General features: G+C 37.0%; 1 protein-coding gene across 1 annotated transcript in view; it reads left to right on the top strand.

Annotated features, from left to right (window-relative positions):
• Window positions 1-4,352: 4,352 nt before the first annotated feature.
• The window catches only part of TMEM163 (transmembrane protein 163), a gene marked incomplete at its 5' end in the record, with an annotated part of 95,209 nt that continues 80,080 nt past the window's right edge, over window positions 4,353-19,481 (top strand). The window contains one exon of the mRNA XM_010017198.1: window positions 4,353-4,472. Coding sequence (XP_010015500.1) covers window positions 4,353-4,472 — 120 coding nt within the window. The remainder of the gene's footprint in view (window positions 4,473-19,481) is intronic.

The raw sequence follows: 19,481 nt of genomic DNA, 5'->3' as shown, positions 1-19,481 counted from the left end.
ATCCGCTGCAGCCCAGCTGGGTAGCGCAGTCAGGGTGCTTACCTTATTCCTTGTCTTCCTTCCCCTACAGTGTAATGCACTTCTACATGACTCTTCTTTTTTTTTCTTTTTTTTAAATTATTATTATTAGCCTAAATATCTGACCAGGGATGGAAAGCTGCCTGCTTCCAAACTGTGATACTTTTTAATGTGAAGCACACGTATTTCAGGTATTTGTTAATAGCATGTGAGGCACTCACCTGCTGCCCATAAAGACAGCTGCCATTTTAACCCTCCCCATTGCCCTGTCCTACACAACGCCTCCAGGCTTTTCTTCCACAGTTTGTCCTCGTTTTTTATTTTGCATATAGGCGTTACTTAGTCTCTCTGTTGCCATTTCTTCCTCTTTCTTTTTTATTTTTACTTTCAGCATTCTTCAGTCTTTTTTGTGTTCTTAGTTTTCATCCTATTCTGTATAACCTCTCTATCTCCTGTTCTTTTCCTGGTTTTCAAAATGCGTGTGGCTGCTCACAAATCCTAGACATGAAGTAGAGAAGTAAAGGGGAAGAGCAGTCACCATCTTCCCTGACAGCTTTCAGTCATGCCTGGGCTGGGGACAGCCCTTTCTCTGGGGGTAGCCTTGCTGTCATTGCCAATGGCAGAGGACAGACATTGTGACTGAGGGCAATTCGAGGCTTCAATTCGGTTTAAATAATGGGAATCAGGAATTTTGATTATAGTTCAAACATGGGAGTTTGACTACAGAAATTTGTAATTTGTGCTCAGTATAACAGAGCTGAAGATGAAGCTGGCCCTTTAGGTATTAAGGGCAATTCCAAAAGGAGAGTGTATCTGTCATACCTAACCTTACCTCTTTCTAGGAGGGAGTTGAGACTAAAGCTGCTGACTTTATTTCCTTCCCTGCTTTCATGGTCTTTCTATAGCCCTTGCAGTAGCTTTCTTTTAGCCTTTTTTGTAGTCACCAATTCCATTTGCCAGGATGATTCCCAGTCATTGTAGAGGAAAATCTGGTATGCTTTTTGCATGTTGTCCCTTTTGAAATTATTACAGTCTGTCCTTTTAGATTGTACTTTTCCTTATGATCCTTTCCAATGAATCATAGCAGATTCAATTATAGAGCTGATACTTCCATGATTGCTAAAAATAAAAACTAACCCTAAATTTTGGAACAAGATACTTGCTTTTTAAGAGCCAGATTCAAAACCAGTGATGATTTTGTGGATGGGGTCCTTAAATTAACATCTTAGGTGAACAGTTTTTCTGTTAGCCTTATCTCTTCCACGAATTCTAACTTGACATTTTAAAATGATCCCTTAGCCAAACAGAAAAGTACTTCTGGTAAGTCAGCATATGGTAAAGAATATCCTAGAATCACTTCACAAATATGCCAAGCTTGTGTTCTGCAACTGTTAGGCAGGTTTTTCTCCTTCTGATTTTTTTATGGAAAGAAAATCTGTTAATATGTGAAGGTATTGAAAGATAAAGTAAAAATCCAGTGGCTTTAACCAGATCATATCTCTTCTTTAGCTTAAGGATATCTATGTGTTAAATTCATGGCAGTAAAATTACTCAGTTTGTTAATTTCAGGGTGGAGGAATTTTATCAGTAAACACTAGCTTTTTATTTCTGTAGCAACACAGATCATACTGAAAGATTTATGTTCCAGCCTCCTGTGGATGCTTAAAACTTGTTTCGTTATGGTCAGTGGAAAAAATATGGAGGTTTACCTTGTGAATTGTGTTGTTGTACATAAATTAATGAGCTGTTGTTGCTTCTAAATAATTTTCATGCTATGGGCTTAGTCGTCCTGTTAATGAGCTTGTGTTTTTGTGTGCCGTCCCCTAGGACATTCTAAAGAATAATATGATCTTTCTCAGGGGTGAAAATCGTAATTACAGAAAAATTATTCGAGTTATTCTGGGAAGGAAGGGATCACACCTCTGACAGCTAGAATATGCCAGCCATTTTGAGAGAGAAACACACACACAGCAGAAGTGGTTCAGTTTTATAAGGATTGCGGTCTGTGTCATACTGGACACGTACTTGACATGTGAATAGTAATCAGCAGTGCTGCACTAGCTGTGGGACTTATTATTCATTTCCCAACTTAATTAGGATATTATTTGGTTTATAAGTATCAACTGTGTATGTTGGACTTCCAAGACAATAGTGAGCTGTAGCCATGAATTACAAGATTTATTTAAAGAGAGAAACAGGTGAGGATGTCTGTCATTCTGGTGTGTGTTTATTTGAGATATGAAATATTGAGAATCAAAATTGGCTAAGAAAACCTACTTTGCTTTACATTCCAACAAGATTTGAACTGTAATTTAAAATCCTTGGTTTGGGGGTGGGGGGGGGGCAAGAGGCACGAGGACACAAAATGTAAGATGTGCTTTCTCTATGCTTATATGAGTAGAAGTATCTTCTATATTTCAAGATGTATTATTACCTCATATCAGACAGCAATTAAACTTTGCATCATTATGTGTAATAGCAGAATTTAGGCCAGACATTGGGTAGAGAGAAAAAAATACACAAATGAAAGCAAGCTATTTGAGAAATAGCTGTGCAGTACTATCAGTAAAAGACTCAAGCCTTTCAGAATTGTCATCTGATAGTTTTCGTGTATTAAATAGACAGAGAATGCACATAATAAGAAATAAACATTATTTCACTGTAGGGCCTAGTGCATGCAAGTTTGCAAATTCTTTTTCTATTCATAAGAAGGGGAGTGTGTAGCACAAAAGTGAAGTAATAATTTAATTTTTCGAAAAACACAGTATAAGCATGAAATTCCCACAGAAGCTTTCTGATCAGTTGTGAAGAAACTCTCTCTGCATTATTGTATTTGAGGTGAAAAAAGCATGAAGAATCTTTCCAAGTCAGTGTGAATCCCACCAATTACGCTAGGATCAAAACCAGTGGCAGAATAAAATCTAGGGGCTGGAATTGTTACCACCCCTGGATGCCTGCCCCTCCGCTGACACGTTGCTGCCCCTGGGGCAGAGATGTCTGATTCCCTTCTGTATTGATTCCAAAACCATTGCAGTTTTCAGCCAGTATATTGCAGTCAGTTAAAATTAATATCTGTTAACATTAATAAACTTGGTTAAACATGTTGTGGGTTCAGAATTATACCAATAGCTAGATCAGGTGTCCCTTCTTTGAAAGTGGCAACAGCTATCAGAGGGAAAACTGGGAAAGGTAAGGATGGTAATGGCTTCAGCTGTTGTGTTTTAATCTGCTGCTGAGTCTGCCAGAGACCCTGTTCTCAACGCTTTGTCTGAGATGTTAGACCAGCTGCTGAGAGGTTCTATTAAACCAGTGCCCCAGTTCAATGCATTCAGTGCAGACAAATGCCTCTGAAAAGTCATCATCATCTAAGAGGAATCACCCATATTTTCTGAAGTAGTGCATTAAGAAAGTTAAAAGCCATCAGGTGTTCTCTCCATTTAAGCAGATTTGAGCTGGAACTTGCTGGTGAAAAAGAATGTATGTTTTAAATTAGATGAGTATATTAAGCACAAAAGAATCTGCATGGTATATATGGAGAGCAATTGTGTTAAATTCTGTATGCATTTTAAAAGTGGCATAAGACCTAGACTGAGCAGATGAAAACCAAACAATGTTGTTATTTTCTTTATTTTTAACCTGAATTCTTCTCTGTGGTTTAAGATGAGCGGACAAAAGACTTCCACAAATTGAAAGTATCAAAAATGAGAGAAAGCTGTCCCATTCCCTTGTGTTCAAAGATTGTAATAAGGACCGAATTGGTTCTTCAGTTAGTTTTAGATGGGGATGTATTACCACCTCACATGAAGGATGTTATGCTTCAAGAGTTTTTTTCAGCTGTGGTAACTTTGGTTCTAAAGTATGCCCCTTTCTACTTTGATGCTCAATATGTGCAGTATATTCCTGTGCATTGGCAGGTTATTTTGCAGAGACTGGTGAGCAAAAGTTTTTCTTCTATGTTAATTATGTTCAGGATCCTGAAGTCCTGAAGTGTGTTTTATCTGACTGTAGGACTGAGCCCTTTCTTGTGTAGATGTACAGATGGAAAATATAAGTTATGTGAATTTCTGTAACTGCCCTACAATTGCAGTGCTCTTTTCAAGTCACTGATGTGTGGGTCTTTCTATGTGAAATCAAAACAACTTTTGTGTGATCTCCTTGCTTACTTGTATGTTTCTGGTAGCTTCATTCAATTAACCTTAATAATGTGAGCAGGATTTGATTCTGTATTGATTTTATATGTAATGTAAATGTGTGATCTAGGTCTGAACTAACACAGCTGTGTTTTTAAAAGGAGCAATGTATTGTTCATACCCTCTTTGCTTATTGCTTATCAGGTTTACTAGAAAGCAGTACAAGGCTAAAACCTCATGAAGCTCAAAGCTACAGAAAGAAGGCATTGTGGGTTTCCTGGGTCTCCATTATTGTCACACTGGCTCTTGCAGTGGCTGCTTTCAGTGAGTATTGGGACTATTTTAAATCTTCACACCTCTTCCTTTTTGTTTTTCTGTTAAGCTCTCAGAATTTCTCTTTGTGGAAGCTTTCTCATGTTTTTTCTTTGCAGCTGCTAAAGACGTTTCTCTCTAGACTGCCTGTGCCTGCATGGTGCTTATACATTAGTAAAACTGTTATTTTTTTTCTGCAGAGGATAGGGTTGTTGAAGGTCGGAGAAAGAAACAGGAGATGCTGATTCCTGCTAGCATTTATGCATGTGGAACTGTTCATTTTACAGAGTAGTGTAAAAAATCATTATGCAGTGGATTGCTTTTAATCAAAGAGGTCAAATATGACAAACTTTAATCCACCTGAGATTTGTAGTGAGAATGCTATAATAAAGAATAGTGCATTGTAAGGGAGAAATATATAATTCAGCTATATTACATTGACAGATACCCTAATATAATGCTACTCTGGAGAAGAAATACCAGTTTCTTTTTAAGCCAGTGTTTTTCTTTTAAGTTTCAAGACATTTATTTTCTTTACCTTTACACAAAGAATTTGGAAAAACCGCACCCCAAAACCCAAACCCTAAAACCAAACCACCTTTACATGGGAAAAATTACATATTTATTTTATTTCAAAACAGGGAAAAATGCTTCATTGTGTAAATAAAGATATATTTCAGTTTAATACAAATTTGTAAAATACAGGCTTTCTATATTGGTCAATTAAGTAACACTGTATTAACTGTAAGGACAAAAAGAAATGTGGAATCTGGAACAAAATCTTTGCAATGGCACATTCTTGGTTTAAAAGAATTAAAAAAACCAGAAGTGACTGGATTTATGTCTTTAAATAAAATGAAAGCTCTGCCTAGAAGACATCTAAGATGTCTCAAAACCTCATTCTTCAGCTTGATAAAGACAGACTTACATGATTTTTCTTTTTTTTTGAAGCTGCAGCAGCATGTGTTTTATTATTCTAATCTGCAGTATATGACCTGCTGCTGGAAGCTGGTGTCAGCTCCCAGGAGACATTAGAATCTGACCAAATGGTCTCTGAAAACTAAATATATATTGCTCGGAGCAATTTATATATAAACACAGGTACAATAACTTGAATTAAAAAGAGGAGGAAAGAGAAGGAACACTTAAAAGCAGAATCTAACACTGTAAAGAATTTGAATGTTAACAAGAAAGCTGGATGTCTGAGTTTCCATTTTGATCTGCTTCATGAAAATACAATAGTCTGTCTTTGCTACTAAAGCAATATAAAAGTAAATACTGTGTTACAAAATAACTTTGTTACCTATTAACAATATAACTTTAGAGAATATTGAAAAATGGCAAGGTATAATATGGATAACAAAAACACTCAATTTCCTTTAGAAGAGTCTTTTAAAAAAATTTGTAAGGTTAGGCTATCTGAAAACTTCTCTTTTCTGTTTTCCTTATTTGTGGTACTCTGGTAGTGTTTAGAAATCCTATCAAAACCCCCTGCAGTTAAGGTAGTACCTGCCTGGATGTACTGTGACTGCATACTCAACTAGAGAGGGTAGGTATTGAACTGCTCAAATCACCTGTTAGTAGTAGACAATTACATGTTTTTGTAATACATTTTGTGGTTTGAATAAGCTGGACTTATGAAGCGTAAAAGAGGAATCAGCACATAGATACATATTAAATCTGTATGGAATCTCTTAACAGACAGTTGACAGTTCACTTGCATGCCACAGAAGTATTGCCAGGGCTTTTGATATGCTAAGTGTTAAAACTTTTTAATCTTTGAGGAAGATACAGTGATTCTTCTAGAATCACTTTGCTCCCTCATGCAATTTCAGCAGTTCTGCTCAGTTTATTGTCCCACATCAGCTGCTGTCTTCCTTTGTGCTGTGCTTTTAGCAGTTTCCCCTATCCAGTATATGAATTGGGAGTCATACCAGGTGACCGGAGTTTGCTGTGTGTTTTATATAAATGACTAGTTGTCACTTAGGGATATCTGACACCGCCAGTTCTTTGCAAACACCTACTATTTAAAGAAGCCTGTTTCAGTTTTACCTCTTGTCTGTAATGGTGTTAGCAATACAGCCCTGATGTTCCATTTCGGTGAACAATGGGGACCTGCTGTGCTAATTGTTGGGCTACACTGTCTGTATTCTCACTACTCTTTGAGATTCCCCTTTAAATTCTTGCTGTAAAATTCTGTTTTATCCTCTTCTGGGCTCCAAAGTACTTCCTTGCAAGTGCATCCTGTGGTGCTGGTTTTGCAGCAGCACGTGATACAGTAAAGATACTAGGCTAGGGAATTGACACTACTTGATAACTGTAGTTGAAGAAATGGAGGACATGGAAGGTAAGAAAAATATTAAGGGGAGTGACACCTGTGGCATGGGCTCTGTGGAGAATGGGGAAGTGATTCATGATGCTTCTTTTCTGATCAAGTGTTTGTAACTAGTCTTCCTTTATCATGATCTGTCCACTCCCTTGAGTGATGCAGCTTGAGCATTCTTTTCAGTCTAATTGCTTCCAACGCTGTATTTTTCCAGCACTGGAGTAAATTTGAATGGTTTACCTTGACTGAAAAAAAATGTTTTCTTTTGGTGGGATTATGATAATGCCCCAGCTGAACTCCGATGTTTTTTCACTTGGTAATTTTGAGAGAGATTGAAAAATCTTATGTTGATCTGAATACATAAAGCTTATCTTATTAGGTAGTGATCTATGGCACATGAGGTGTGAGATCTATTGATCTGAACTCTGTTTTAGACTTATTATTAAAACCCATTGTGTATAGTGTATTATGAAGCTGTGTAAATCCAAATTATAATACCCATATGCATGTCATATATTAGTTCTCTAGCAGGTGCATAGTATGTATTCTCTTTGGGATGTTTTGTGGTCTGAGATACTGGAACACAGAAAATGAAATGCTGATGAATGCATCAAAAGATGTTTGGTCTCTGGGTTTGGGAAGCTAAACTAGGATAGGCTGGATATGGAAGAGAGTGGCTGCTTAAGGGATAATTAAATTGTTATCTTTCATTCAGTAATATTGAGAAGTAGGACTTAGATCGTAAAATCAGGTTTTTCTCTTAGCTGAAAGAACAGATCTCTTACTATCAGGTACTTAATATACTTAATTTTACAGAAATGCTGTACTTGTAAAAGACCATTTGGAAGTTTCAGCTGCTGTCTGCAAATACAGATCCTGCACTGTGTGATAATCGTCATGTTCTCATAGGCTTCGACTGCTCTCCAGTGTTGCTCTCCAGCATATAGTTGCACAAGACATCAGTAAAATTCTTACAGACTTAAACTTGTAAAATCATTGAGGTCAGCAGAGCCTTATTGTATTGTCTTCAGTGGTTGAAAGTTAAGAATCTCTTAGAATCAGTTATACGTGTTCTGACATTTGTGGTTTTGTGCCATACTTTTATGGTCGGATACTAAACAATGCCTGATGACGATGCCCCATCCCTGGCAGTGTTCAAGGCCAGGTTGGATGGGGCTTTGAAGAACCTGGTCTAGTGGAAGGTGTCCCTGCTCATGGCAGGGGCGCAGGAACCAGATGATCTTTAAGGTCCTTTCCGACCCTAACTATTCTATAAATAAATTCACTTTTTGTTTCAATGCTGCCTGAAATATGCATGCTTGTAGAATTGTCATCAGAAGTGGATTTACATTATTATAAATATATAGTCACAAATGGAGACTGGATATGATAAAGATTACTAAAATGAACATTAATTTATTCCTTAGCACCCCAAGTAAGTACAGTTGGTTCTGATTTACATTGATATGTATGTGTGTGTGTTGCATAAGGCTGCAGTCTAAGTAATTTCATAGTAACTCTAACTTCCTTCTGTAGCTGCAGTACTGTAGGTTCATACTGAGCCTAGTTTCAGAATCGTAATAGAGGACAAGGGCGTATTACAGGTGGAATAGAAGTTTTGTGTTTTGAAACTCATTATTCTTAGTTTCTTGACATTTATGTTACCAAACATAACTTTGAAAAATATACAAATACAGCTTTTGCTGTGATAGTTTAATTTCTGCTCAAGCAGATAATCTCTGATAATATATTGTCAAAGCAGAAAACAAACTCTCATTCTATCTGGTATTTCTTGTCCAGTGTAGACTTGCGATTCACAGAAGGTAGCCTGTTGATTCATCTTCCTGATTTGATTAGCTAAAATTGTTTCACAGTGAATGGAGTAGTCATATCAATATATCAAAACAATCTATAGACCAAATTCTGCCCTAAAAGCTCCCTTTGTAGTTGGAGATTGAGTAAAGGTTTAGAATGTATGCCTTTGTAAATGTAAGCTTTGTAAAGGGCTTTCATGAGGCAGCCATTGAGATGGGACTTGCAGACAGCCTGTCCCAGTGTGGTCAGAGCACGCCTGGATAGGCCCTGCATGGTAATGCATCACAGGAAGAGTTGGTGCTAGGCTATTTGCAAAATGCTGGGGAAATTGCAGGCAGGTTGTTAAATCTGTCCGCATGGTTGCTTTAGAGATCACTTCTTTTAGTTCTTCACAGACATATTTAAGGGTTTATCTTTATAGAAATAACTGAAAACTGGAGTGCAACAATAGGTCTGTGCTTTGAGGTCCTATCCTGGTGTTTAGACTGGTGTACTAAATATGTGCTGTTATTTTGAGAAAGTGAATTCTATTAATCTGTGTAGTATCTTAGATGGAAACTTGGTTGATATAATTCTGTAAGTGGGAGTATTTTACAGGATTAGCTGTTGGCCAATGGAGAAGATAATACAAGTAAATGCAAAACCACTGTATTCTGATTTTTGTATACAAAATAATTTGTGTTTCAGAATGAATTACTGAAAAATGATTTATTAAAGTGAGCTTCCACATACTGGGATTAGAGAGGCATTTTGAACTGCAAATGGAGTTAAATGGGACAAACACTGAGCAGTTGAAGATGTTATCCTCTGGATGCTCAGATGTGGATGTATTGTTTTAATCTGTCAGTCCTTGTCTCAGGAATTCTACTCAGACAACTGAGCTGGGTAGTGACTATATTAATTTATTGATGAATATACAATTTTCCCAGTGACCTATTCCTATTCTTTCTTGAAAAATGAAATATATGTGGGCTTTCCCTTTTGTTTGCACAGTTCTTAAAAGAACTTGGGCTCAGCTGTGAATAATAATACTAGTAAAAAATGTAGGTGAAGGTTCATGGTTCTGAGGCACTTTAGTTTGGATATCCAATTCGGCATTCTTTAGAGGTCATTGAATTTCAGATAAATGATGGTCATTCAGAACTCGGGCTGGGTTTAGAGTGTCTCAGCTGGGTACGTAGACAGAGTTCGCCAGGATCACCAACCGCATGAAAATCCCAGTACTTGTTTTTCCTCTTCCAGGAGCTACAGAGAATTGCATTTGCAGCTCATGAAAACCAGCGAGGTGGTTTTGTGTTTTTTTTGTTTGTTTGTTTTGTTTTTTTTTTTCAGTAGAGCACCTTACATTTATTCGGAAAGTTACATTTCAAATCACAATACCATTCAGACACTTAAAACCAAATAAAGGCTAAATACAGAATAAAACTGCCGTGCGATGGTATGCAGATCCCTCATTTTGCATATTTCTCAGGGCATTTAATTAAATCAGTTACAAAAAGACAGATGCTTCAGGGCTGTAGTGTCACAGAAGTGCTAATGAAATATAGAACTTAAATTCCCAAAGTAGAGTTGTGATATTGGTGACACTTGTGCAACCCTATTGTTCTCCTTATAGTTGAGTCACTACAGTCAAAATCGAGTGTGGTCCTAACAGTAAGATCTGAAGGACAAATTCATCAGCACACTGCCTGTGCAAAAGAGCCTTTTGTATAGGTCACCCTGTACTTCAGGTCAGCCTGTACTTAGTAACAGCAAAATGTAATTTCTATTCACTGAATATGAAATGAGAGGCCAGTAAGGGCCTTTCTTTTTTTAGGCATACAAAACTCTAAGTGACTTTCTTGGGAGGAGAAAATAGCATATGGATGTCAAGTTCAAGACTGATAGCTGTTGAACAGAAGTATAGGTCTAAAATCTGCAATGCTTCACACATCATGAAATCTTTTAGTTGGCAGGCAAAATGATGATAGAAGTCTGTGAAATCTAGAACAGGCTATAAAATGATCTCTGTCTATGTATTTGAACAGTAAACAATTTAAAAAATTGTTGCTGTGGTGGAAGTATATTTAAACAACGGTGTGTTTGCTTAAATGCTAACCTTTAAAACATACAAACCTGTTGTATTTCTGTATTTAGAAAACTGCGATTTAATTATTCCTTGTGCTAAGTACTGATTCGTTTCTCATGAGAGATCATCCCAAGGAATTTTGAAATGAAAACGGAATGCTGCTATTAAGGGAAAACTACCACTATAACACTATTTTTTGAAAAATAGGGAACACACAAGTATGTTAAGTCTATGCTATTTAATGTAAAAAGCATAATCTCAGTTCTTTCTTTTATTTTATTTCTCCTTTCTGAGATTGTGGGGGTTTTTTTGTGCAAAAGTCTGAAATAAGCCTGTGTGATATCTAGACCAGTAAGAACAGTAACGTTTTTTAAATGACTTAACATTTATATTATGTAATTTATACCATATAAATATATTTATTTTATAGCAGGAGATTTTAGACACTCAGAATTTGGTCTTCATTTTTACCATCAGATCTCTGCTAGGATTCCATTAACGGAACCTTTGTGTTTGATGATTCAGAGGTTCCAACTATGAGAATATGGTTGTGTAGCAAAGTATGATAAAGAAATAAGTAAGGTAAATAACTAGGCAGTGTGAAGTAATTGGGCTGGTGTCATGGATCCTACTCATATCCCTGAGAGAATTATACTGTACTATAAGAGATAGACATGGGTAGAGGGTGAAATTTACATATGGAAAAAGAAGAACTGAACACTTAATGGGGAGGGCTTTAGGCACACCGCTTGGCGATAAGTGAGTGCTGCGGGAATGATGTTCCCTACAGTCATCCCTAGCCTGTGGTAGATGAAAAATGTGTACGTTGCTTAAAAATAGACAAAAATAGTTAGGAAATGAGGTAGTATTAGGTTTATTGCATGTGATTGGTATTAACTCTTGTCCATAAAAAAATGTTCAGCTTTTTTGCATGGAATTGAATTTAAATGATCCTCTAGTACAAGTCTAAATTGCTGCTCTTGCTTTTTTTGGTGTATCACATAGGTAAGAGTTTGTACCTCTGCCCATTGAAGGAACACCACTGCAGGCTTAAAAGTCAAATGTATTTTGAATCGATCATTGTAGTCTCACTTCCACAAAATAGTACCTCAGCAGTTGCAGGCTTACTTCTTGTGCAAAGGCATGAATGTGTTAACAGATGTCTTTACAAATGCCTCGTATACCAGTAGAATTTGATTTTTCATAGCTCATGAGATATTTTCTCTGCTCTCTCAATTTAAAAATGTGCTTCTTTGCTTATTGGTAAAGATAGACTTGTAATTCTTTGTGTCTGGAGCTAAAAATCAAGATTAATGGAAGAAAATGGATGTTTAGTATTCATTGTACAGTATCACTTTATTGTTTGAAGTTTGTGAGATTGCAAAGCACTGCTGAGTTAAAATAGACTTCTTGTGCAGCAGTGAAAGTGTTCAAAGTTGAAAGTTTTCTTTTCTTTAGATTTTTCTTTACTTCTGCCACAATTTTTAAAGCACTCATGTGCTTTAACTTAGTAAAGAATGAAATGTAAACAGCAACATATGAACTTGTACCTGATTTAAGTTTTTGTTTTTAATAACATTTGTAACTTCTGCTTTACTGCAGAAGTTGATCGTGATTGGTGTTTACTTCTTGGTATTTATTCTCTGTGATTTTTCAGCAAGTGTTTCACTGACAGTCAAAGCTTGTTAGATTTTAATATTTTTTTCAGTACATCATTTATTATTTGTAGATGACTCATCTTGTATTGGTATGCCTGCACTGTAGGAGGCTTAGTAACAGTAAAATAATCACATAAATAATACCTGCTTCTTTACAGAGCAATATAGCTCCCAGCAGTCGAACATACTGTTGATTGGCCGACACATGTGCTTCCCTGTTGCCAACCCTGGTGTCTGTGTGTATTGATCAATCTGTTATTGTATCTTACTGAAAATATTACACAAATATAAAAAAAAGTAAAAATACTGTGGGATTGGGTTGTTTGGTGGTGTATTTTTTGGTGTGTGAGGGGACAATACTTGGATGGTAAGGGTCTACAGTTGTTTTGATCTCTGGTTTGCATTCATAGATTTTGATATCCTGTCAAGCAACTGTAGTGTCAGTTGGTCAAGTCTTTCAAGTTGAAAGACTAGTAAAATTTGATACATTGTATTAAGAGGGTAGTACAATCTGGTCAAATTAGTTGTGTTCAAATAAGGATTGTTTTAAGTCTTTGGTAAAGATTGAAACAAGAAGTCTGGAGGTTGAGGAATCCAAGGTAACTTCTAATAGACGTTAACCTTAATTTGCAAACTAGCTTTCTCCAGTAAAGCCATTAAGAGCACCAAAGTATCTCTTCTGACTTTCATGTATGACCCATTACCATTCCTTTTTCTCTGGATGCGCAGAAAAAGGGACAGATTAAGTTTAGCTTCAGAGTTAGAAGAATGAGATTAGTCAGTGCTTAGTCAAAGAAGAGTGACCAGAAATAACCAGCTGGTATTTTTGCTAGACAGAGAAACTGCAGAGGAAGGGGGGTAGTCTGACAAATGCTATAAAAATAGTTAGACAAGAGGCATCTGCCTTTCAGGAACTGCTGCAGACTTGCACTGCAAACTCTGCCTTTCTGGAGAGGTCTCTGGGCCATTTTCATGCTAGGTGTGATGCTGAGAACATGAGTAAGATCTACTGCAGAACAGAATCCTCAGCTGAATCCTAAATGAAGATTTCTTGTCAGATATGAAGACTATTTATCTTCTGCTATTAAAGATTCTGCATCAAGGAACCGTTAAGTATAATGTATCTTTTCAATATATCAAGGTGAAGAAAATGCATCTTTAAGTGCATTGTCTTCAGATCGTGTTTTTTAATGAAAAAATTCAATGGCCAAAGAATGACAGTTATTTCCCCAGGCTCTGAAAAGAAAAATCTAAAATTTTAGAAGAAAGAATTATTATCATTCAGTGGGAGATTTAATAGAATGGAAATGCAGCCTGCAGTGTCAGCTAGGATGTGTGGCTGGGGAAAAGTAGGTCCATGCATTCCCATTCTGGTAGGCCTGATAGACAACTGATAGACAGGTTAAGGTGTACTTGAAATGCCAAAGTCCAAATTGGAAAGGAGTTCCTTAGAAATAGTATTTTGTGGAAACCACCTAACTTAAGTTGCCTTGATGAAAAGAATGAATTGAGATCCTTCCAGATAAGAACACTTCTTCAAAGCTACAAATGAATGTTTAGTAACACGTTTGTGATGTTTGGAACAGTTAAATTCATGTTTAGTGTGAGTTGAGTTAATCCTAGAAAAACATTTCCCACAGTTCCTATGGAAAACACAGGACAGAGCCAAGTAAGCAGCATCAGACCTGGCTAGCATCATAGAAGCTAGTGATGAAACTGATAGTGATAGTGGTGGCAGATTACTTCCTAACTACGTGGCTAAGGACTTATGAGAACACTGCTAAACAGCGCAAGAAAAAGTAAGACAGCCCATGCTAGCTTTGGTTTATGTTGGTCAGTTTGTATGTGTGTGTGTGCTGCTACAGATACAGAAAGGTGACTGAGAGTCATTAGTCTTAGCTTGTTGTTTTGTAAAAGAGTGAATGAGGACTATACGTATGCCTGGAGGATTATTGTCTGCCTCCTGACTTGATAGGCATCACTACTCTCTGACTTGCTCCTGCAGTGAATGTATATCAGACTATAATGTCTAACTATGTGGAACTAACAGTACCCAAAAGAGCCAGTTCATTTGCTTGTCTTTGTGGCACACTAGAAACTAATAATAAACTGCGTCTCCTTTTTATTTAGCGTGACTTGATATTTCTGTGTGTAATTAGCTGCAACAAGAAAATGAGAGATTGTTTAACAGTTCTCTCTGTAGCCATGAAAAAAATAGGTCAGCAAATTAATTTGTACAGATTGTTAGTTAAGGAGGTAAAACTCATAGCTATGTGCCTTTTACCATACGACTATTGATTGTGGAGAAACCTGTAGTTACTGCTTGTGCACGTGTAAAAAAAACCCAAACCAACCAAACAAAACCCAAAACCAACAAAATGCAAACAAACCAAACAAAACGCAAAACAAGAACAACAAAAAAAAAAAAATGACATTGAGATGTGGGCAGCAAAATGTTCCAATTTTGTTATTTTGAATTCTGGTGAACACTTGAGCAAACCCTACTCAAAGGGAGATTTCCTATTACTCTCCCATTAAGAGATACTCACTAGATTATCGTGTGTACATTTCCCTGCTGAGAAGCATCTGGTGGATTAAAGCAAAACTTGGATATAAGGGATAGCATTGCAAATAACGTTTAATGGCTTATGGAATCTTTAGGCTTGAAATCTTCTCAATTCACTAGAAGTAGTTTATAGAGACAGATCTTCAGTTGGAGTACATAGATTTGTAGACTTCTGTGGTTTTATTTCAATTTGAAACAAATCAGTGTCTGGCCCTAAAGCTTATGGCAAATGATAGGGTGAACTTACACTAGGCTAGGTGTTTTCAGACTTAAATTTCCTTTCAACATTTTCTTGGGTGTTGGGTTGTTTTTTTTTTTGTTTGTTTGTTTGTTTTAAATAGTAATTCTTGCTTCATCTCTCATTTTTGTGATATATTTGCTTAAGGAAGCCTGTTTAAACTTCCACAAGTATCTTTAAATGCTGAGGAAAAAAGATGTATTAATGCTAACTCAGATCCTGGTAGGTTCACAGAGGCCAGGCCAAGAATTTGCTCCAGGGACTATTCTAATTCTGGGCGTAGGCCAAACTTTCTCTGTAGCCTTGAGAAAATTAATTTACTGCCGTAAGCTTGTTCTCCATCTGCACACATTAGATTTTGATACCTGAAAAAGTAACTGAACTTTCTGTACCCCAGAATGGAGTGTTTTGCTATATAGTAGTTGGCATGTTTATGTGTATCCTAAGTCTTCCGTAGTGACAACATGCTCTGAATTTTTCTATGTACAGTTCTAGTTAGGTATTGCAGGCTGCTTTGTCTTGACACTAGACCTACTGATTTGTGGGATAATTTCCATGTTATTGTGGTTTACCTTGTGAAAACTATTTCAAAGGCACAGAATTTTTAATGCTTGTGATTGAAAGTGTTTGCATGTATTGACTTCTTGTTGCCTAGGCAGAGGTAACTTTACAGTTTAGTGAGGTGTTTTGGACTGGGGGGTTTTAAGGAATGTGGAATTACTCTTTTTTTGTACTTTGGTGATGCAATTAGCCTACTGCTGGTGACCTAGGACAGAGTAAAGGTCCTGCTAAACAATTAGGACAGGATTGTGCAGTTGTGTGGCCATGGCTGTTGGTGGAATAGCTTCAACTTGTGTTGTGCCTCTGAAGGTTCATGAAGTATTTATGGATTTGGATCTTTATCTGTTTCTTGTTTTTCCCATTTCATAGACAGTAAAAGTGAATGCTATTAACATTTGTTTTTCAGTGCAGGGAAGCTTGTATTTCTTATAGTTCTTTGAGTAACCATTTTCATTGCTCAGGTAGATGTTGGAAAGAACTTTTACAACTTAAAACTGCTGTCAAATGAATACCACTGAGAAATAAAAAAGATACAGTGCTAGGAAATAACCTGCTTGGAATTCTCAGTGCATGAAGTTTTTGAGATCAAGGAAGAGATCCTTATGGAGGATGGCAGTTTAAAAAATTTTAAAGTGTCTTTGAGCAGCAAGTAAGAAGGTTTTAGCCATTGACAATTGTCAGGAACACATTAGGGAGGCCTTGACTTTCAAGAAGGAACCTATTTTTTTAGCTGTATGTTTGACCTGATGTTCAGTGCAAATTTTCATGTTAGCGCAAGTCTGATGTTATTTTTGCAGGGCTATTCTAGGTTTCTTGCACGTACTTTTCCTTTTTTTTGGGATACACTGAGCCTGAGGTTTTGAAAATAGAAGGTTTTTGTAATAAAGCTCAGCAGTCTACAGCGCAAAAGTAAGGTTTAAAGCTGCATCAAAAGTGCAGTTGGATTCCATGAGGTTACCAAATGTTTTATGTTTTCTCCTTTATTCTTTTCTTCTTAACTTTATTTTTTTCTCTTCAGGAGATGTACAGGCATTTAAGGTTTGGCTGGCTCAGGTCAAAACTAGGCAAAACTAAGTAAAGTTAAAAAGTCCCTAGGTAAGTTACGTCTTTCACAGAATATATATAGCCTGATTGGTCACAGCATTTACTACTCTGTAAGAATCTGGTGATAATTTGCAACTGAGCTGTGAATATTTTTCGGGGTGTGACACATGGAAGTGAAATGGAAGTCTAACGAGTCAGATAAGCTACAGCATGTATGTCCCTAAAGATTTCTGTGGTGTTAGAGGATGTCTCCCTAATCCCTGTAGCTGAAAAACTAAGCAAGACTATTTATGAAGGCTAAGGAAGTCTACCAACGTGAACACTGATACTGTCAACCAGAATGGCGTCCCTGGCAGTTTTCTTACGTGGCTGAAAGTTTGTATCCACCTATTTTAGAATGGAGAAGACAGTCTTGTCAGGTTGTCTTAGAACCATGATAAACAACTTTCTGTGTATGAAGTTTCACTTTATGTCTTCTACTGGTCTGTTTAGAGTTCCCTATGAAATAAATGCTGCTCTGCAGTGCTTATAAGGCCCACTGGAGTTTAGCGGAGTTGATAATTTGTTGCTCTTGCTATGTACTATGTGCATTTTCTGCACAGGCTTCCTGCTGCAATGCAGTTTTCTGGTGAGCAGAAAAAACCTTGCTAAATTTTGTGCTTGCAAAAAGCAAGCCAAAATAATATGCAAACTTGCATAGTACAGGAAAAAAGGTTTGTTAACTATGGTACTGATTTAAACAAAACAATACTGTGTTAAGTTTTTTAGTGATAAGCACTGTCTCAACTTCTAATGACATCAATTTTTTGTGATCAAATTTGTATCACTTATTGAATGTACAAGGTACATGTTTCTGTGCTCATGTTTTCTTTTTTTAACTTGTTATGCTTGTCATTTCAATGCCTGGCATGGAGAGATAGATGATATGAGGAAGAGCTGCAGGAGAACTGTTGTCTTGCTTAATCTTTACAGCTGTTCCAGCCTCATATGGCATAGTCATCACTGGAGGATGTGAATGGGAGTTAGGGAAGATATATGGAGGACTTCCTAGGGTGGAAGATTACGTGCTAAGAGTGAATCTGCTGGGTCTGTAGGTCAGTCCTGAGAAGGTTTTGGTGTCTTACGTGTCACAAATAGTGGTTGTCAAGTCTTTGGAACAATCTTTGTTTACAGAGCTGCTTTTAGTCGCAGTGTCTTCATTGTTCTCATGTACACTGGCAATACTTGGTGTCCCTGGCATGAGGAAGAGCCAAAAGCTTGCCTAGTTATCATTTTAATTGGAGTTTTTTTTTTTAATTATTTTTGCTTTCCCTTTGTGTAGTCTTGGTTTTACTGTGATATTGCACAGAGGTGAGTACAGTCAGCCTTTCTTTAATGACACTTAAGAAAGGAGATGGACCTGAGGATTTCCATGACTTTCACATAAGTCAAGAAAGCAGATATACTTCCAGTTGGAAAGGAGGGATGGAATACAGTGATGACAGTGCTAAACACAGGTGGAAATAGATCACCCAGGGTAAAAACCATCAAACTTGGCAGCACACCACTTTATAAACAGGGAGGTGATATTCAGTCATCCTGCCCCACATAGCAGAGGACACATAGGAAAACAGAGTGCACAATTGCATTGCAAAGAAGCTGCAGGACTAAATAAATTGTTTTGGAAATCTAATCTGAATACATAAATGTAAACATGCAGATAATGTGATGTAAAGCAAGATGACAAACTGTGGTGTCTTGCTAAGTACTGTGTAATAAGGAATTACTTTGTTTGAATGTAGTGTTTCTAAAAAAGTGTTCTCGGTTTCAGATGAAGTAAGCTCTCGGGAGAGTTGGGGCAGCTAAGGGACAAGGGTTATAAAACCTAGCTTGCACTCTTGTGCACTACAGTCAATTCCCTTGCTGCTTGGCACAGTGAGCAAAGTTGCTTATGGTAGATGATGATGCAAAACTGATTTAATTCAGAAGGGGAGTGTCCCAGATTGTCAGGTTTTGAAACACTCAGAAATTTGCAGAGAAAAGACACTTTCGAAGGTAAAGAACTGTGTTTGCTGATACTCATGTTCAGCTGTGGTTTTTTTTAGAATTTCTCATAGAAGTGTAAATACGTTATTCATCAAAAGTAGGACCTGACCTTTGCTTGTAATGAATCTATTTAACTGTCATTCAAATGATACATTTTACAGTTAGCTGTAGTTTGAGAAGTGATATTGCTACTAGGACACGCAGGCAACTGCTTTACAGGCAGTTTCTCAGTTACACATCTGTTTCATTCCAAAAAGCAGCAGATTTATCTTCATTTTGAGTGTGTCCATCTCTGGGGTCCAGTTAAGAGGGAATGCAAATGGTGTGCTTTTCCTTTCCTGGTGGCTTAGGCTTCACACCTATAGTGAGCTGGAACTGCAAAAGTATTAGTTGCTACTTGGTGCAAGACTGCCATTTAGATGTAAACATTTACAATCTGTTTTCTACATTGTAACTTCTTGTATGTGTATACAATGATTTCACTGGAAGATTAGGTAAGATGCAGGAAAAGTAATGAAATGTATCCCCTTAATGATAATGCATAGCTCTTCTACTCACAGTAATGCATCTGCCTTGATTTCACTTGTATAACTTTAGTCAGAATTGATTTTTACATTCATGTGCTATAGTATGTCTTGTGATACTGAAAAAAAATAAGGAAGGTCAACATCCTGGGTCAGCAGAAGATGTTGATGAAGGAGTTCTATTTGGGAGATACTT

This window comes from Nestor notabilis, unplaced genomic scaffold, assembly GCF_000696875.1.
Source record: "Nestor notabilis isolate BGI_N333 unplaced genomic scaffold, ASM69687v1 scaffold2976, whole genome shotgun sequence".
NCBI lineage: Eukaryota > Metazoa > Chordata > Aves > Psittaciformes > Psittacidae > Nestor > Nestor notabilis.
Note: the sequence above shows the minus strand (reverse complement) of the source record. Positions and strands in the feature narration are given on the sequence as shown.